Source organism: Neofelis nebulosa, chromosome 2 (genome assembly GCF_028018385.1).
Source record: "Neofelis nebulosa isolate mNeoNeb1 chromosome 2, mNeoNeb1.pri, whole genome shotgun sequence".
Classification (NCBI taxonomy): Eukaryota; Metazoa; Chordata; class Mammalia; order Carnivora; family Felidae; genus Neofelis; species Neofelis nebulosa.
In genome coordinates this window covers 105,036,226-105,054,229 of record NC_080783.1, presented here as the reverse complement: position 1 = coordinate 105,054,229, position 18,004 = coordinate 105,036,226, and the positions used below count along the sequence as shown (strand labels likewise).

The following is an 18,004-nucleotide window of genomic DNA, read 5'->3' as shown; positions in this document are numbered from 1 at the left end:
ATTTGTCAGGTGACGCATGGCAGGTATTGGCAGAACCAGTATGTGAAGCAGGTTTTGTGTCTCTTAGGGCAAGTGGCCTGGCCTGTGCTGACCTTTTTCTCTTCTTTTTTAAAACCCTAATAGCCTCTTCTTAAATACCTGACCAAAAACCGAAGTAAAACTGTTCTCTTGGAAGCACCTGATGTTGTTTCCTCTGGAGAGGACCTACTTAGAATGTGGCATCGAGGTGACACTAAGCCCTCCGTAGTGCGTGGTGCTTACTGACTATCCCCTTGGAAGATGTCTGTGTTTAAAGCTGGCATCCTGATCTTAAACTGTGAAACTTTGCCAGTGGACCCTAAGAGGTACAGCTGAGCAGAATTAAATAGTCCGTTTCTTACTGAGCTGTCTTCTTGAGGGATCTTGTTTCTTTGGGGTGTTTTTCCTCCTGCAAAATGAGAAATTCAGTAGAGAAAGTTCTTTGGCGTGAACTCTTTTAAATTGCCTGAGGGACAGAAGCAGAAAATACTTGTTGCTTAAAGTAAGCTTAGCAGCCCTTAGTTGTCCTGTGGCATCCCTGTGACCCAGGGACTCCTCACTGCCGTCACTGATCAGCTGACCAAGCAGGTGGGGAAAACATCCTGTTCCCAGTAAAGGAGTGCCTTTATTGGCAGGCCTGCCCTGCTTTGCATACTTCGATACTCACCTTGAGTGCCCTTGTATTTTCCTTGTGAAACTTCACTCTGTCACTTGGCCAGAAGCTCCCAGCCTTGGGCACTTGTGTATATTTAGGATTATGTATGGTTTCTTTGTCTGTCTTTTCTTTTGAAATTCTTCTAGTCTTTCTCTTATTTTACCCAAACTATCTCCATCCATCATTCCCTTTGTTTGTTTGTTTGTTTGTTTGTTTGTTTTTTAGGGCAGAATAGTTAGACGCACCTCAAGTTTGTGCTGTGGCCATCTTGTTGGCATAGAATATTGCACATGGTAGTTCTCTAGTGTTGTTTTTTTTGTCACTACATTCAGACATGGTTCTGACATTTATTGGGAAGGATCTAAAATGTTTCTAAACCCAGTGACTGTGTCAGTCATGCAGAAGCAGAATCTACTCTCCTAGCTAATTGGTACTTCCAAAGCGTGTTCATTCCATTGAGCTTTCCTGGAACTTCCCTCTCTTAGGAAACTCGTTGGTTTTGGGGCGCCTGGGTGGCGCAGTCGGTTAAGCGTCCGACTTCAGCCAGGTCACGATCTCGCGGTCCGTGAGTTCGAGCCCCGCGTCAGGCTCTGGGCTGATGGCTCGGAGCCTGGAGCCTGTTTCCGATTCTGTGTCTCCCTCTCTCTCTCTGCCCCTCCCCCGTTCATGCTCTGTCTCTCTCTGTCCCAAAAATAAAAAAAAAAAAAAAAGAAACTCGTTGGTTTTGTATTCACAGACAGAACCCAGGCTTCGGCAGGACACAACAGGCTGACACAAGGCTGCTCTGGGACCTTAGCCCCAGATGTCCCTCCTTGCCTGCTGGGGCAGTGGCCACACTATGGTGCACACTGGGCAGTGGCTCTGGGACTGTAGCAGTGAAGGACAACTTACTGAAATGCCATTTCTAGAAGTTGAAATTTGTCATAAAAGCTCTCAGGGGAGATGAATATCTCATCCTTTAAGCCACAGTCTGTGTTCTCAGGGTCTTTTAAAAGGAACCGTGCATGCAAAACATGTTTGTTACACATTGGAAACATACCAGGCACCAGATCTTGCTCAGGCATCCCTCATCTTAAGCCAACACAGAATTAGTAAGCACCATAGAGGATTTGGATACCAACTTAGAGTTTCTATTGAAGAAGTTGGTGTTTGTCAGCTAAGACATGGTTTCATATTCCTTATTTGAATAAGTACATCTCCTTCATTACCTGACTCCTCCTTTTTTTTTTTTAGTGTTCTATTATAGTTTTTTTTAATATGAAATTTATTGTCAAATTGGTTTCCATACAACACCCAGTGCTCATCCCAAAAGGTGCCCTCCTCAATGCCCATCACCCACCCTCCCCTCCGTCCCACCCCCCATCTACCCTCAGTTTGTTCTCAGTCTGACTCCTTTTTATCTGTTTAGTAAATAAACATTGCTACAGAGTTTCAGCGGCTCCTTAATGAAGTCACCACGGTTTACAGTAGTGTTAGCTTGTAGCAAGCATCTTAAAAAGGGCTGAGGACTTGTTAGTGACCTTCAGAAATCTGAAGCCCATTTTCTGTTTTAAAAGAAAACTCCATTCATTTAAGTCTTCTCATCTTAGAATTGGCAATCCGTTTGTTAGGACTGGCGCAGAATCTCTCCTTCATCGATGAGGAGGGGATTTAATAAGAGAATCCAAAAAAAAAAAAAAAGTAGAATCCATGGTACGAATAAGATTCTAGGGTCAGCATGGGGTGTGACTCCTGAGGCAGAAAACCTGATTTTTAGTCCACTGTGTGTGCTGTCCAGCTGTGTTGTTGGGTCTCATCACCTCTGGGTGAGCCTGTTATAAAGCTTGACTGTCGTGAGACTCAAATACAGGACAGTGTGGAAAAAGATAAGAGAGAGAAAGAGTGTGTGTGTGAGCACGTAAGCTGGGAAGGGGCAGAAGGAGAGAGAGAGAAAGAGAGAGAGAGCAAGGGAGCGTGTAAGCTGGGCAGGGACAGAGGGGGAGAGAGAGAGGATCCCAAGCAAGCTCTAAGCTCAGCTGGGAGCCTGATGCGGGGGCTTGATTGCAAGACCCAAGATGCTGAACCAGCTAAGCCACCCAGGTGCCCCTGTCATTGAAACTTTTTGATCATTGGGTGTAGCTTTTTCTGAACTTGGCCACACTGGTGAGTATTCAGTTGTATTTGTCTATGAAAAGAAGGAAATGTCAGCATCCTTTTGTGTCCCATACTGGCTCACCAGATGTTTCTTCGTCTGGGTGTTTGAGGCATCACAGTCCAGCCTCAGGCAGTTTGGGGAAGTTGGATTCTTATGAAACAACCATTGTTTGTCTTTGGGGGCTTTATTTTAAATCATAGAAAGTTAATTTTACATTCTAGGACCGTAACGAATTACAAGTAGAGCTACACCAAATTATTTTAAACAATAAAAGAGGAGGTTTCGGTCGCTTGTTTTCTGACTTGGGCTTCGCCCTGCTGGCGTGGTGTGTTCTCTACAGTCATTTTGACAAGCGTCCTGGCCAGAGAAGAGCAGTGGTGTGTCGGAGAGGACGTTTGATTTTAGCAAGCTGATAATTCTCCTTCACATACCAATTAAAATCATTGTCTGACCACGACTTAGCCAGCCCCGCTGCGCTCTGGAATGGTCCTTAGAAGCCTCCTGGGGCAGTGACCACCCGCATATCAGTGGTTCTGGAGGACAGTGTGTTATGTGAACCTGGAGAAATTACTTCACCCCTCCCGGACCTTGGTTTCTCTTATCTCTTACCCCAGGGAATGGACTGAGTGATTATCTGTGTCTTATCCAGCCTCAAGGTACTGGAAGTTGCTATTAAGTAACAAACCTACCTTCACAGGTCCTAAGTATCCAGTTTTCCCTGAGCCCACCCAATCTTGGGAGGTGGCTAGGAACCAATTTCCTTTCCAAGTTTTTGCTCTTTTTAATGGAAAGGCAAAACCAGAAACCTATATAATCCTCTAAAGGTTAAAAGTTGCCAAACCAACATTGTCTGAGAGCACAAACTCTGGTAAATGTTTTGGTTTTGGAGGCAGGAGGTTGGAAGTGAAGGGCAGGGCTCCAGTCTTCAAGAAGCTCATGGTTTAGTTGAGGTTAAAGCACATGTGCGTTCAGAGTGAGAGGCACTAGGACTTTGGAGTGGGCTGGAAGAGTCCAGCAAGGCTGCCTGAGGAAGCGAGAACCTGAGGTTGGCTGCAAGGAGTAGTTAGGGGGAGAATTGTAACAGTGAGCCGGGGCGGCCTGGCCTGGAAGAGGGAGCATGGGCTTAGAACACCCTGGGCTGACTGCACGAAACCAAGATTGCTTTCATGCTGTATATGTCACGTGGAGATGCCGTGTCCCCACCCCACTGGCTCGCTGTAGAGTGCCAAGCATAGTGCCCGGTTCTGAACAGCAGTGCTGCTGCTGTGCCACTGTTTGGGGCAAGTGACAGGTTCCTCCTCTCAGGTGAACCGGCCCTCCTGGGAGGCAGATAGGACACCGGCCGCCTTTTAGCTCCTATGGCTTCAGAAAAGGCATCCTACTAAGAAACAGCTCCTACAAAGAGACAGGCAAGGGGCCAGTGTTCAACGTCACAACCTTTGAGTTTGGAGTTGTGAACGTGTGGATCCTCGTCCTACTTTTGTCATTCACTGGCTGTACGACTGCGGACAAGTCACAGGAGCTCTCTCTCTGGGTCTCTAAAACGCTCATACGCTGGGTGACCCCGGGGGAGCAGAGGGCGTGATGCCCTGCAGGGCTCACACTGTGGAAAACTGAAGATACTGTCTCCTCTGCCCTCTTCCAGCGAAGAAAGCAGACCAATTCTGAATAGAATTGTTGACAAGCTTTATAGATTTTACACAAAGCACATATAGTGTACTTTTTAAAATATATCTAAGAGGGCTTTTGAAATTCGACTGAGGATGTAAAACACCAATGGAAAACAGTTTTCGTCTTGGCTGCTGTGCTGGCTGAATGTATCCATGTCCACACTGGAGTAGCTGTTACATTGTCACCTCCAAGCCGGAAGGCACCCTGAGTTTTCAGACATGCAGAAGAGGAGGCTTCTGTGTGCCGCTCAGCTTCCCATCTGAGGAGATTCAGGTTGTATCTTTTTTTCTTTTTTTTTTTTTTTTAAGTTTACTTATTTTTTTTTTTTCTTTTTAAAAGCCTCTAGCGCCTTCTTTACTGACTGCAGGGTTTGATGTTATGTCCAACAGTACAGCTTCTAGTTTTTTGTGTTTTTTTTTTAAATGTTTATTTATTTTTGAGACAGAGAGAGACAGAGCATGAACAGGGGAGGGTCAGAGAGAGAGGGAGACACAGAATCGGAAACAGGCTCCAGGCTCTGAGCTGTCAGCAGAGAGCCCGACGTGGGGCTCGAACTCACGGACCGTGAGATCATGACCTGAGCCGAAGTTGGACGCTTAACCGACTGAGCCACCCAGGCGCCCCTAAGTTTACTTATTTTGAGAGCAAACGAGTGGGGTAGGGTAGGTCCAGAGAGAGGGGAGAGAGAGGCTCCCAAGCAGGCCCCACACTGTCAGCTCAGAGCCCGATATGGGGCTCGAACTCACAAACCATAAGATCATGACCTGAGCTGAAATCAGGGGTCAAATACTTAACTGACTGAGTGACCCAGGGGCCCCTAGGTTGTCTCTTTTGCCCTTCCTGACAGTCCAGCCAGCCCAGTATCTGCAGTGTCCTCCAGGATGGGACACAGCCACCTCCCAGGCCTGTCTCCCACCTACCTGCCGTAATGCAGTTGAGAGAGATATAGTGTTGTCCTGAATCTGCTTTTGCAGGCAAAGATGTGATGGCTGTCTTGTTAGACATCATGTCTATACTCTGCCTCTGGAAATTCTGCGTGCATCTTTTTAGGGGAACGCACTCCTTAAGTAGGGGCGGAGATAAGGTTTTATAACAAGATCATGTGAAAATGCTTGATTCACATTCTCCCTCTCATTTTTCTGATGAGAGAAACTGAGGCCTTGAAAGTAGAAATGTCCTCCCAGACCACCTCACTAGTTGATGACAGAACTGGCTCCAAAACTTGGGTCCGTGGACGTTGAACCTGGAGCTGTTTTTTCTTTCCTCCCTTTCTCCCTCTGGTATGGCACTGAGCCTAGCTAAGTGAGGGCTCACATGCAGCTTAAATCCTGGAATTTAAAGGAGTGCCAGTCTTTTGCAAAGGATGGGATCTCCCCAGGATACCCGTGGATACCACAACTCCGTGTGGATCCGGATCCCATTTGTATAAGGTCTTTCCAGTTTTTCCCCAGAAGGTGGCGCCAACCTTTTCCTTAGCTTCCACATGATTGAGGCACTAAACTAGGTTTTGCCAGACTGGGAAGAGTTCTTTGATTCCAGTCATTGTTTAGGAACATTTGCCGCCCCCCGACCCCCCAACCTTTTTTTTTTTTTTTTTTTTTTTTTTTTTTTTTTTTTTTGCATTAAAAAAAAATCTTTTCTTATTCAACCAATTTTTCTCGTGTGTCTGTGACAGAGCCAAATCAAACCTTGGACTTAAAACACACAATCCAAATTTTGACAAGTTCTGTGCTCTAAAAGAAACCTTATCTTTAAGCAAACACTCATCAATATTCTGAGTAATGATCTCATTTTTTAAAAAGTTCGATGAGGAAATTGTACTTTTCCTAGCTAGCTTCACTGGCTTTGAAAGGGAAAAATCCCCATGTTTCTAATCAGAGTAGCAAAATCAGGAGACTTGGGACAATTTTGGCCACTTCAAGGTAGATTATAACCTGCTTGATGTTGCTGTCTCATAAATATGCCCCACCCCACCCTCCTTTTTAAAATCCTTGCTGCTTCTGGCCACCTTGTCTACCAAACAGTATTGTTCTCCTTTCTTTCTGGTGCCCGTGTTTACTTTTGCTCTCTGCTTGCTTACATTTATAATCTTTGCTTCTTAGGTTACATAGAACGCAGGGGCAAAACCTAAAGTTCACCCTGATTCAGGCAGCTCGCCAAAAGCTGGGGTCTTGGCACAGAGAGGGAAGTCCAGAACACCTACTTGCCTTGGCAGAAGCGGGTGTCTGTCTTGGGAAACTTGCTGTAACCTCCGTAAGCAAGAGGGCCTCAAACTTGCCGCCTCGAAGTATACCTTCTGGCTTTTCGTTTTCAGACGTTTTTCAGAAAACCTTTGTGTGTTAGATACATTGGATTAAATGCTTCATGCAGGTGACGTCAAGAATTCCTGGGGTTAGAAGAGGAAGTTCTCCTTGGGTGTGGGTTTTGGCTCGGCAGATCTGGAAGTCCTTTGACCCACAACTCACTGCAGGGCAACTCACTTTCACCCGAATGACAGGAGAGTACAAACAGGTTGGAAGCAAGGAAGGAAACCTTACGATGGCACTCTCACCACGAGCCCGCCAGTATGTTTCCTTGTCTCACTGGTGCTCTCCGCATCCGAGGGTCGTGGGGAAGTTGTTTGTTCCTGTCAGGACTGTTAAGTGGCACTGCTGGCACTTGGGTCCCAGTCCGTTTCCAGGCCTGTCTTCCCACCCACTGAGCTGCCTCCCGTTTCCCAGCTGGGTCTTAAACATGTACATCAGTGTCTTCTACCTTGGATGTACCCACAAGGTTATCCAGTATTTTCTGATCCTTCTGATTTTACCCCATGTCTTTAAAAACTAAGACACACTGGGGCGCCTGGGTGGCTCAGTCGGTTGAGCATCCGACTTCGGCTCAGGTCATCATCTCACGGATCGTGAGTTCGAGCCCCTTGTCAGGCTCTGTGCTGACACCTCGGGGCCTGGAGCCTGCTTCGGATTCTGTGTCTCCCTCTCTCTCTGCTCCTTCCCTGCTCACGCTCTGTCTCTCTCTCTCTCTCAAAAATAAAATAAAGCTTAAAAACAATTAAAAAAAAAAAACAAAAACAAAACTAAGACACAGACTTTCCTCACTACAGCTCAGATTTCTGAGCCGTATGTTAGGGTACTTGCAAACAGTAATTTCGCACAGCAGAAAGGCATTGGCTTCGGAGCACACCTTCACTGCGGGACCCGCTTAGGGAAGAGATGACCCCCTCATCCACTGTCCACTGGCTGCCCAGCTGTACATAACTCAGCCACGTGCCCGGTGCTCGGCTTTCCCGAGTGCACCGTGGACTTGCGACAACCAGAGGGATGTGCATGAACTGAGGAGGAATAAAAGCACTTCATCTTAGAGTAATTCGTTGCACGATGGAAGTCTTTTAAGCAGTACGCCACCCCTCTTCAAACAGAGGGTTGCTAGGAAAAAAAAAAAACAACCTGAACTAAAGTCTCTTTTCCAAAGGACAGAAGTGTCGCCTTTCCGCCCTGTCACCGGGAATGGGACCCTCCGGGCCTCCTATAGCTGATTTTGCCCAAGGGCCAGGTGGCTTGCCTGCAGATATCTTGCTTCCCCCTCAGTTTCTGGGCCAGCTCCTCAGGTGGAACACGTCCGTGCAGTTCAGTGAGGCATGCCCCAGAGGTGACTTGGCCAGTCACGAACATTTTACAAAATATGTACACGGGAGAATGTGCTTGACAAACATTTCTTGAGTAGCTCATATATATTGGACGCTGTGCCAGGCGTGGGGGGTATAGAAAGGTAGCTGAGGTGGGAGCTTGCCTTCGAGGAATTTTCTGTCTAGTGGGAGAGACCATTTGAGCAAGGTGTTGAGTGCAGTGGTGGAGGTGTGCACACAGGGCTCTCCAGAGTCGTACCGCAGCAAGCGGGTCCTGAAGGAGACCTGGCCCGTCCAGGTGAGGAGCACCAGTGAGCGATGCTGAGGAGGAACGGAGGGGCTAGCCAGGGGCTCCGCGAAAGGGCCGGCGGGGCTTGTGCAGGACCTGCCCTCAGCTCAGTGTGACCAGGGCACAGGGGGCGAGGGAGGGCAAAACCACAGCTGGACACAGGCAGGAGCCAGGCCATGCTGGCCTTCCATGCCGTATCAACAAATGTGAGCCTGGTTCCAGGATAGCTGTTTAGAGGGATTCTTGGCAAGGGCAGACCCACTTGATGTGGGCACTAGACTGGGTCAGAGGGGTCCCCTGGAGGGAGCTCTGCTCTCTGGCAGACTCAGAACTCCCTGGTTCTCCTCTGTGTCTCCCTGTGACCCCTTACCAGCAATCCTTTATTTGTATGTTCTCTCTCTTACTCCAAAATCCACCAAAGTTGGTATTTTTTAAATCCCTATCTTAAAAAATTTTTTTAATGTTTTTATTTTTGAGGGAGAGAGAGACAGGGAATGCGTGGGGGAACAGCAGAGAGAGAGGGAGACACAGAATCCGAAACAGGTTCCAGGCTCCGAGCTGGCAGCACAGGGCCCAACGTGGGGCTCGAACCGATGAGTCATGAAATCATGACCCAGGCTGAAGTCGGATGCCCAACTGACTGAGCCACCCAGGCGCCCCTTAATTCCCTAGTTTAAAAATCGAGGTTCAGACCGATTGAGTGTCTTGCCAGAGGATTGAACTCCGATTTGTCTGTGCCCATGCAACTTGGAGCTGCCTTTCTTGGGGTGAAAGGTTAAAGGTTATGCATGCACACCAGGGCCAAACAGTACTCTGCTTTTAGGGGACCTGTGTGGAAAAAGCTGCACTTTGCAGCAGATTGAGTTGGCAAGAAAAAAATCACAGTGAGTTTTCTTTAAGTAGCCTCATTCTCGTGTGTATGTGAAGTGGAGGGTGATGCCATCAGTGGGACTGAGGTCATGCTTGCTGCCTGGCTGACCCCAACCACTCACTTTCTGTGGAGGAGGCAGAGACGGGGAGGGCTGGCTTCGCATGGCCAAGCGTCCTTGAACTGGAGGAACCCCCGAAGAACACCTGGGAAGCCTTGTGCAGACATTCATTCTGCGTCCCGCCCCTCATCAGCTTCCTTTCATCTAACCCCGGCCAACTGCAGACACTCCTCAGCTCCCCGCCATCCGCCCCCACCTGCTTCTGGGCTTGGTTCCCCACTTCCTGGGGCTTTGCACCCTCTGCACAGACCAGCCCATCCTGCCCAGCACCGTGAGGACGGGGTCCGGGCCCACCCATCGTCCTCACTCCTGTGGCCTGCCCTGAGCTCAGTCCCTGACACACAGGGGTGAATGAGTGTGTGCATGTTGTACACAACAAGGCAGGGCCAGTCGTGGTATGAAAGAAAAATTGCTCTTATGGGCTTACCGAGAATAGGATTCTTTGAAAGTAAAATGACCTCTGCAGTGCTTTGCACCCAAGCCTGACTTTGCACGTATATAATAAGTGCAGACAAATCTTGGATGTTCTTGACCCCTGTCTTCTCTCGTGTACACGGTATTTACTCTTGAACCATGCTGATCCTGGTCCCCATTTTGACTCTCGGAAGGATTAATCCATAATCCCGATGTATGCCCCCACAGGTGTATGCATTGTGTCCACGAGCGCGCTGGTCAGGTGATGGGGATGTGAGCTTACTTAATGAGACCCCTAGACTGCGGTCAGTGCCTTAAGGAGATAGCAGGTCCTTCCAGGGAAACTTCAAGAGGCCTCTAACAAGAAATAGAGAACTTTGAGAGTTCAGGAAGGCAGGGCTTTAAGTAGGAACATCCCCTCAGGCAGACAGAATGAAGTTCAGTCCATCTGTAAATGTTGAACACCTGGTAAATGCCCAGCCTTGCTGTGTACTTTGGGGTACAAAACAAGTGTCCCAGCCCGTCTGCTAGGCCTTGCAGCCTGTTTGGGAAGGAGACACATGTGGAAATGTTGGCAAGAATGTAAAGCAACCGACATGAGGTGCCAGCAATAGAGAAAATCTCTACAAGTTGAGAAGGAGAGGTCATCCCGCTATTCAAGAAGGGGACGTGGTCAGCCACATTTGTGTGAGAGACAGTGAGTTTCCTAAATAGCAGAAGAGAGCTTATGGAATCAGTAGGCAGTAAGCAGAAATAGCAGCGATTATTATAATCATAGTAACGTTCTCAGCCAACACCCAGGAAGTGCAACTCCATGCCGGGGCTCAAATTCCGTCCCGGACGACGAAGGGCCGCCTGCTTCTGGGGTGCAGCACCCTGTCCTCCCTGCTCTCCGTGAACCAAGGGCTGAACTGTGAACTTTCCCTGATCTCAAAAGCACACTTAAATTTTTATGAATACGTTTTCCTTACCAGGAACATTACTATGGCAGTTTTCCATGGCAATTTTTCAATATAAAAAATACGAAGAGGAGAATAAAATTACCCATAATCTAACCCCCTGAGATAATGAGGGAATGTTTTGTGCGTTTCCTTCCAGGTTTTCCACCGCGTTAAATCCCAGTGTTGGGACATGAGCAGCCCAGGAAGAACCTCCAACTGTCAGTGCAGCATGACCAGCCTTAAAAATACCGGGCTTTTGTTTTACGTCTATTTGTATTTATTTTGAGAGAGACAGAGTGAGCAGGGGAGGGGCAGAGAGAGGGGGAGACAGAATCCCAAGCAGGCTCTGCACTGTCAGCACAGAGACCAGTGTGGGGCTCGACCTCACGCACTGTGAGATCATGACCTGAGCTGAAGTCAAGTGTCGGCTGCTTAACAGACTAAGCCACCGAGGTGCCCCAAATATAATGATTTTTAAGTGAGATGAATTCAGCCCCCTTGTGTTGGAAGGAGTCCACTTTACCGTTCAGAGAGCAGAGCAGACACACGGACCTATGAGGCACACTCCGGGAAGTCAGTCCTGTTCACAGGGTGGCGTAGCCCCAGCTAAACTGAGCTGCGTCTTGTCCCAAAGCCATGACTGCAGAGCCCCAAGATCTGGCCCTGTCCCTCCTAGCGTGAGGGCACAGTGGTCAGGGCTCTACAGTGACCTCCTGCAGTCCATGTGTCCACCATATGGCTCAGGGTGCCCCTCTGTGTGTCCTGTCCTCCCTGGCTTGTATGCATGGACGTTTTAGCCCACCCTTGCCCACATCTAGAAGATGCTTTCCAGGTAGTCTGTCTGCTGTTCTTGTTGGTCAGTCTGCTTCAATCACAAGAGCACTGGGGATATTGAGGCTTAAGCTGGTAACCTTGGTCTTGTTGCTGAGTTAAAGACAGCTGCCTTGTTTCAGTAGCAGAACACAAAACAGGGAAGAATCTGGGTGGAATGAACAGTCCAGGGCTGGCAGTCGGAAAAAAAAGGATTAGATTTTCATTATATTTTATGAGAAAATGCATACTGTATGCACCACTGAGTGGCTCAGTCGGTTAAACCTCCGACTTCAGCTCAGGTCATGATCTCACATTTTGTGAGTTCGAGCCCCGCGTCGGGCTCTGTGCTGACAGCTCGGAGCCTGGAGCCTGCTTGGGGTTCTTTGTCTCCCTCTCTCTGTCCCTCCCCCACTCCTATTCTGCCTCTCTTTCTCTCTCTCAAAAATATATAAAAAAATTTTTTTTAATTCTAACTAAAAAAAAAAATATGTACATGTTTACAGCCTGGTGTTTTTTGCTTATCATTTATATACATACCCCTGTGTCATGAATAGGAGTAACTATCGTTTACTGAACATGTAGCACATTTTGACACCACTTAACAAATGATTTCTGTGAGGTATCCCCATTTTACAGAAGAGGAGATGGGGGTTAGCACTTGCGAATGCCACGGCTGGCGTTTGCTTCCAGCCCTCAAAGGCCGCAGCCTGCACTCCTTGTTCCTTGCCGGGTTTTGCATTTAGCTTCTATCTTTATTACAGAGGCTCTTTTTGTGGTGCTCCTGGTGACCTGTAGCACAAGGACTCAGCGTATCCTAGTGCGCTGGGATCTCTTCACAGGTCAGAGGCCGCTCTGTTGGCTGTGAGGTGGCCATTTTGTGCACTTCCTTCAGAGTACAGGGTGTGGTGATACGGGCACGGAGGCTTTCCTTGGAAAAGCCTCTCCAACTGCTTTACGATTAGGTGCCTTCATGGAATCATAAGTCTTGAAGCCACTGATTTTTCTTCCCGGCTTCTCTCCAGTTACTTTAATTGGAGCTGTCCCCCGAGCTGCTGGAAAGCATTTATGTTTACTTCTTTTTTAGGTCCTAATCTTCTAGGACAGAGACTCTCAGATTTTCCCGTACGGGAGACCCTCTGAAGCGCTTACTAAGACAGTTTGCTGGGCTCTAGTCCCCAGTCTCTGATTCGGCCGGTCCACGGTGGGGCCAGGGAAGTTGCATTTCTAGCACGTTCTCAGGAATGTCGCTGCTGCTGCAGGGGAGGTAACACTTGGAGAACTGCTTCTCCGGGGTTTCTGGTGGAAGCCGCATTCCTACCTTCCCATGCCCCCCATCCACTGGAGAATCACCCTCAAGACCACCTTGCTCTTAACTGTCTTGTACAGAATTAGCCCGAGGCGTTAGGTGACGTGTGTCCTCTGGCTCCCGAAGTTAGGCAGCAGATCGCTTGGTCTCCGGGAGCTCACTTGTTTGGGGGAACTGGTGTTTCAGGTGGTGAGAGCAGCCGAGGAGGCGGCGTCCACGCTGGCCAGCTCCATCCACCCAGAGCAGTGTATCAAAGTCCTCTGCCCCATCATCCAGACGGCCGACTACCCCATCAACCTCGCCGCCATCAAGATGCAGACCAAAGTCGTCGAGAGGATCGCCAAGGAGTCCTTGCTGCAGCTCCTCGCCGACATCATCCCGGGCTTGCTACAGGTGGGCCCCCTGGGCAGCTGGCCAGTGCCTGTCGTGCGGGGCTGTGAGGCCGGGAGCCGATGCTGCCCAACCTGGGTGCCTGGGGCTTTGCCCTCCTCACTCACTTGAGGGGCGGGTGGGAAAGGGCAGGCGCCAACCTGTTTCAGAACCCGCGCAGCTGTGTGGCTCGGACACCTCAGGCCCTCTCTCTCTTGTTTTCTAACGCACCCTCCCCTGAATGTGGCCGAAGAGCTTCCCGGCAGCCTAGAGCTGTGGCTCCCAAAGTGAACTTTCTGTTTACTGTAAATATATTTTGGTCCTTTCATGGTTGTCGTTGTTTATGCCTTCAACAAACCCTTATTGCACATCTGTGGGCCCCAGCCCTGGGCAGGGTGGGCCATGGGAGTGCAAAGTCAGATAATGGTTCTTGCTCTGCTATCCAGCACATATTCATGGAGAGCCTTCTAAGTGCAAGGCACTGAGTTAGACTCAGGAAGATGTTTTGCTGCGCCACGGCATAACCCCAGGGGTGTTTCAACCTGCGTGGGGCACAGTACAGCTGTGCTGGCAGCCGGAGATGGGGCACCACCTGCCGAGTTACTGTAGGTGCGAGTGGGGGGTTTCCTGGATCAGAGGCCAAGAGGTGATTTCACAGAAGAGCTGGTTTAGAGTTGGGCCCTGGAGGGAGAGAGCGACTTCAGTGGGGAAGGTGGAGAGAAATCAGCTTCACATTTAAGAAATGCTGCTGCTCACCGAGCGCTCGGCTTGGGAATTTAAGTACAGACTGTTGAGACTGGATTATTCCAGGCAGAGGAAAGAGCAAGCCTGAAGCATCCTCAGGGCTGTTTGGAGAGCAGCAGGCTGTCTCATTTGCATGGGGCAGGAGCCAGGCCGACAGGTAGACGGAGGCCCTGATGTAGAGTGCACAGGTGTCAGGCTCCGGGCCCGGATGTCCCCCACCCGCTTTGGGTGGTACAGAGGTTCTGCCCATAAGAGCGAGGGAGGCAGTCCTCGTTTCTTGAAAGTTCTCATTTCACACAAGGTTTGCTTTGCCATTGGGAGGATATGAAAGAACCGAGCTGTTTCCCCCTGAATTTCCTTTCCCATCTCCCTCCCTCCCTCCCTCCCTCCCTCCCTCTCTCTCTCTCTCACGCTCTCTCCCATGTGTCTTGCGTGGTGCTGCTGTGGCAGCTCGCGTTGAGCAGCACATAGTGCAGGGGAGGCCGCTGCTACTTGCCAGCCTCCCTTCTCCACCTGCAGGAACCAGTTCACTCTCGACACTGTTGAGTTTTGACCTCCCTGGAGCGAAAGCTCCCTGGGTCCAGTGGCCGGTCTCAGGTGTGTGGTGGTTGTTAGCGCCAAGTCCAGGGTTGAACTGTGAGGGTATTTGCGGAAACCTTGACGAGACGTTGACCGTGAAGCAGATCTTTGATCTCATTTCCTTTTCGTGTCCCCTCTGCCTCTGTAGGGTTATGACAACACCGAAAGCAGTGTGCGTAAGGCCAGCGTGTTTTGCTTAGTGGCGATTTATTCCGTAATCGGAGAAGAGCTGAAACCTCACCTCGCACAGCTCACGGGGAGCAAGGTACGTATAGTGTTACACGGGCCGACGGCATGCCTGGGCTCTGCCAGCCGCCGAAAATCTGCTTGTCTGCAGCTCTGGCCTCCACACGGGCTGGGTCCCTCGTGGGCATCGACGCTGAGGACCGCGGGCTCTCCCCCTAGGCCTTGCTGACGTGCAGGCGCTGTTGTGCGCGCTCTGTGTGTGTCGATCCCTTCATTCGTGACGATGTCCCTGTGGGATGAGGACACTCATCCACATTCAGCTGCGCAGGGACACACAGAGCTCTCACGCCAGAAGCCAGGCCATGCTGCCTCTCCTGTTCCTTTCAGGGTGTTTTAGAATGGGGGGCAGAAAATGGGACAAGAGGCCTGTTGGCTCATTGCAGCTGAGAGCGGCCAGAGTGCTTACTGGTTTAAAAATAACCTTCAGTCTGATGAGCCTGCCGGGGGACAGCAGGTGGAGCTCTGGCAGGAGAGGCAAGGGCGGGAGCGGCCGCTTGACCGCTGGGGCCTTGCAGGCCTCTGGCCTGCCGTGTGACAAGGCAACCCCAGGGGCTGCCGGGGGGGGGGGGGGGGGGGGGGGGAGTAGTGCGGCAACATGGAGTTCAAAACGCCCTGGTGGTGGTCTGGGTAAAAAAGCGTGAAGCTAGAGGTGCCTGACATGCTCCTTATGAAAGGAAGAATCAGCAAGTGAGGCCGCATTTCTTTCCACATAGAGCTGTTCCTTTGGCACGGCCAGCGGGGCATCCTAGCCAGAGGCTTGCCTCCCCAGAGTTCTGGCAAAGCCAGAAGGGCATTCCCCGCTGTGCTGGCGGGGGCTGTCCTGGGCGTTGTAGGGGGATAAGCAGAACCCCTGACGGCCCTCTAGATTCCGGTAGCGCCCACCCCTCAGTCATGAGAGTCACCGTCAAGGCTGCGTGCAGCCAGATGACCCCTGGGGAGCAAATCACCGCTGGCTGAGAACCCCTGAGAAGTCAGCGGCTGGGTTGAAGGGTGGTTTGGGGGCTACTTCGCCTGACTGTATTTTCCCCTTCTCCTTTCCTTTTCTCATCACTGACCCCTTCCCCAGCCACGATCTAGAAACTCCCAAGCCGAGAGTCACCAGCAGTGTGCTAGGCCTGGAAGCCGCCCCTCTCTCCGGCCTCTATCTGGCTTTCTGTCGGTGGTTCCTGGCAGCAGTGAAAACTAGAAAACTATATTCACCAAGGGGATTCAATTTTTAAGGCTCATCCCCAGATAACAGACCCCGGTTTTGTCTGGCAGTTGCCCTGTGCCATCACCTCATTTGCCCCTTCTAGTCAGGGACTGAGAAGACGCAGGTGTTCCCTCATCCCTGTTGTGCAGCTGACCTGCTGCCGTTCCTCTCAGCGGTGGCCTTGGCTCTGGAGCCCACGTCCTGATCGGTCCGCTCAGAGGGCGTGGGGAGGCTGGGCCTCAACCCTTCTTCCTCGGTAGCCCGCTTCGTCCCGCTGCCCCAGTCCTTGGACGCGATAGCTCTGGTGTGTTAGCAGGACCTTCGGAGACTCGCATACACCTCTGTACCAGCAGACATCAGTCGCTGATGGACGTGGTGCCAAGACGGCCTCAGTTTCCTAGACCGGAAATAGACAGACTCCGGCTGTGGCTTCCCGTTGCTCTGTGTGACCCGGCCGATCAGAACACTCTTCTGTTGCTTAACAAGTGATACCAGGCTCTGCGGAGAAAGGCCTGATGCAGGGTCGTGGAAGGAATGCATGGGGGGCATTTGAGAGTGTCCCGTTGCCATGGCAGCAACACCAGTTTTGGGGTCAAACAACCTGCCTTCTGGTCTCTGCCCTCCACTTCCTAGTCGTGTGACCCTGAACAGGCTTTCTTTTCTTTCTCTCAGTTTTTAAAAAATTGTGGCAAAATACCCATCACATAAAATTTGCTGTCTTAACCATTTCTGAGTGTACCCTTCACTGGTGTTAATACATTCACATTGTTGTGGGACCATCCCCACCATCCGCCTCCAGAACTTTGCTCCTCGTGGAAAACCGAAACCCCACCCCCTTTAAGTAGTAATTCCTCAGAACTCCCTCCTCCCAGCCCCTGGCCACCACCATTCTACTTCAAGTCTCTGGATTTGACGCCCCGGGGGCCTCGTAAAAGTGACACTATTTGTCTTTTTTGTGACTGGCTTATTTCACTTAGAATGATGTCCTTGAGGTTCGTCCATGTCGTAGGTTTGTCCGAATTTCTTTCCTTATTTAAGGCTGAGTGCTACTCCGTTGTGCGTACGTACTGCAGTTTGCTTGTCCGTGTTTTGGTGACGGGCGCTTCTTTCCATCGTTGGCTGTTGTGAACAATGCTGCCTGTGAAGCTGTGTGTACAAGTGCATCTTTGAGACCCTGCTTTCAGTTCTTTTGTGTCTATGGCAGGACTGGAATGGCTGAATTCCATAACTTTTCCGCAGTGGCTGTACCCTTTTACGTTCCCGCTGACAGCACCCGAGGGTTCCAGTCTCTCCACCTGCTCACCGACACTTACTGTTTTCTCTCTCTTTGACGGTAGCGGTCCTCATGGCTGATATGAGGTGGTTCCTCAGTGTAGTTTTGTTATGTGGGGCATCTCTTCACGTTGGCCAGTTGTGTATCTTCTTTGGAGAAATGTGTATTCGAGTCCTTTGTCTATTTTTGAATTAGGTTTTTATTTTTTTAGTTGTTGTTGAGTTTTAGAAGTTCCCCATATATCTTGGACATTAACCCCCTGTCTTTTGATGCATAATTTTTTTTAACTTTCATGAAGTCTCTAGGAATTTGTCCATTTCATCTGGGTTACCTAATCTGTTGGTGTACATTTGTTCATAGTGGGTTTTTTTCTTAAGTTTAGTTATTTACTTTGATTTTTTTTTAATGTTTATTTTTGAGAGAGACAGAGAGAGAGAGAGAGAGAGAGAGAGAGAGAGAATGCGAGCAGGGGAGGGGCAGAGAGAGAAGAGAGACAGAACACAGAATCCAAAGCAGGCTCCAGGCTCCTTCCTATCAGCATAGAGCCCAATGTGGGGCTTGATCCCATGAACCGTGAGACCGTGACCTGAGCTGAAATCAAGAGCTGGACGCTTAACTGACTGAGCCACCCAGGTACCCCTCATGGTGTTCTCTTATAATCTTTTTTATTTCTGTAGAATCAGTAGTAATGTCCAAACATTCATCAATGCTTTTAGTAATTTGAGTCTTCTTTTTTCCTTAGGTAACTG

At 49.8% G+C, this 18,004-nt stretch overlaps 1 protein-coding gene across 28 annotated transcripts in view; it reads left to right on the top strand.

Annotated features, from left to right (window-relative positions):
* CLASP1 (cytoplasmic linker associated protein 1) overlaps positions 1 to 18,004 on the top strand; it is a 270,587-nt gene that overhangs the window by 248,623 nt on the left and 3,960 nt on the right. For all 28 annotated transcript variants that reach the window (XM_058715571.1, XM_058715563.1, XM_058715570.1 and 25 more), the window contains 2 exons: positions 13,039 to 13,245; positions 14,693 to 14,809. In XM_058715571.1, coding sequence (XP_058571554.1) covers positions 13,039 to 13,245; positions 14,693 to 14,809 — 324 coding nt within the window. The remainder of the gene's footprint in view (positions 1 to 13,038; positions 13,246 to 14,692; positions 14,810 to 18,004) is intronic.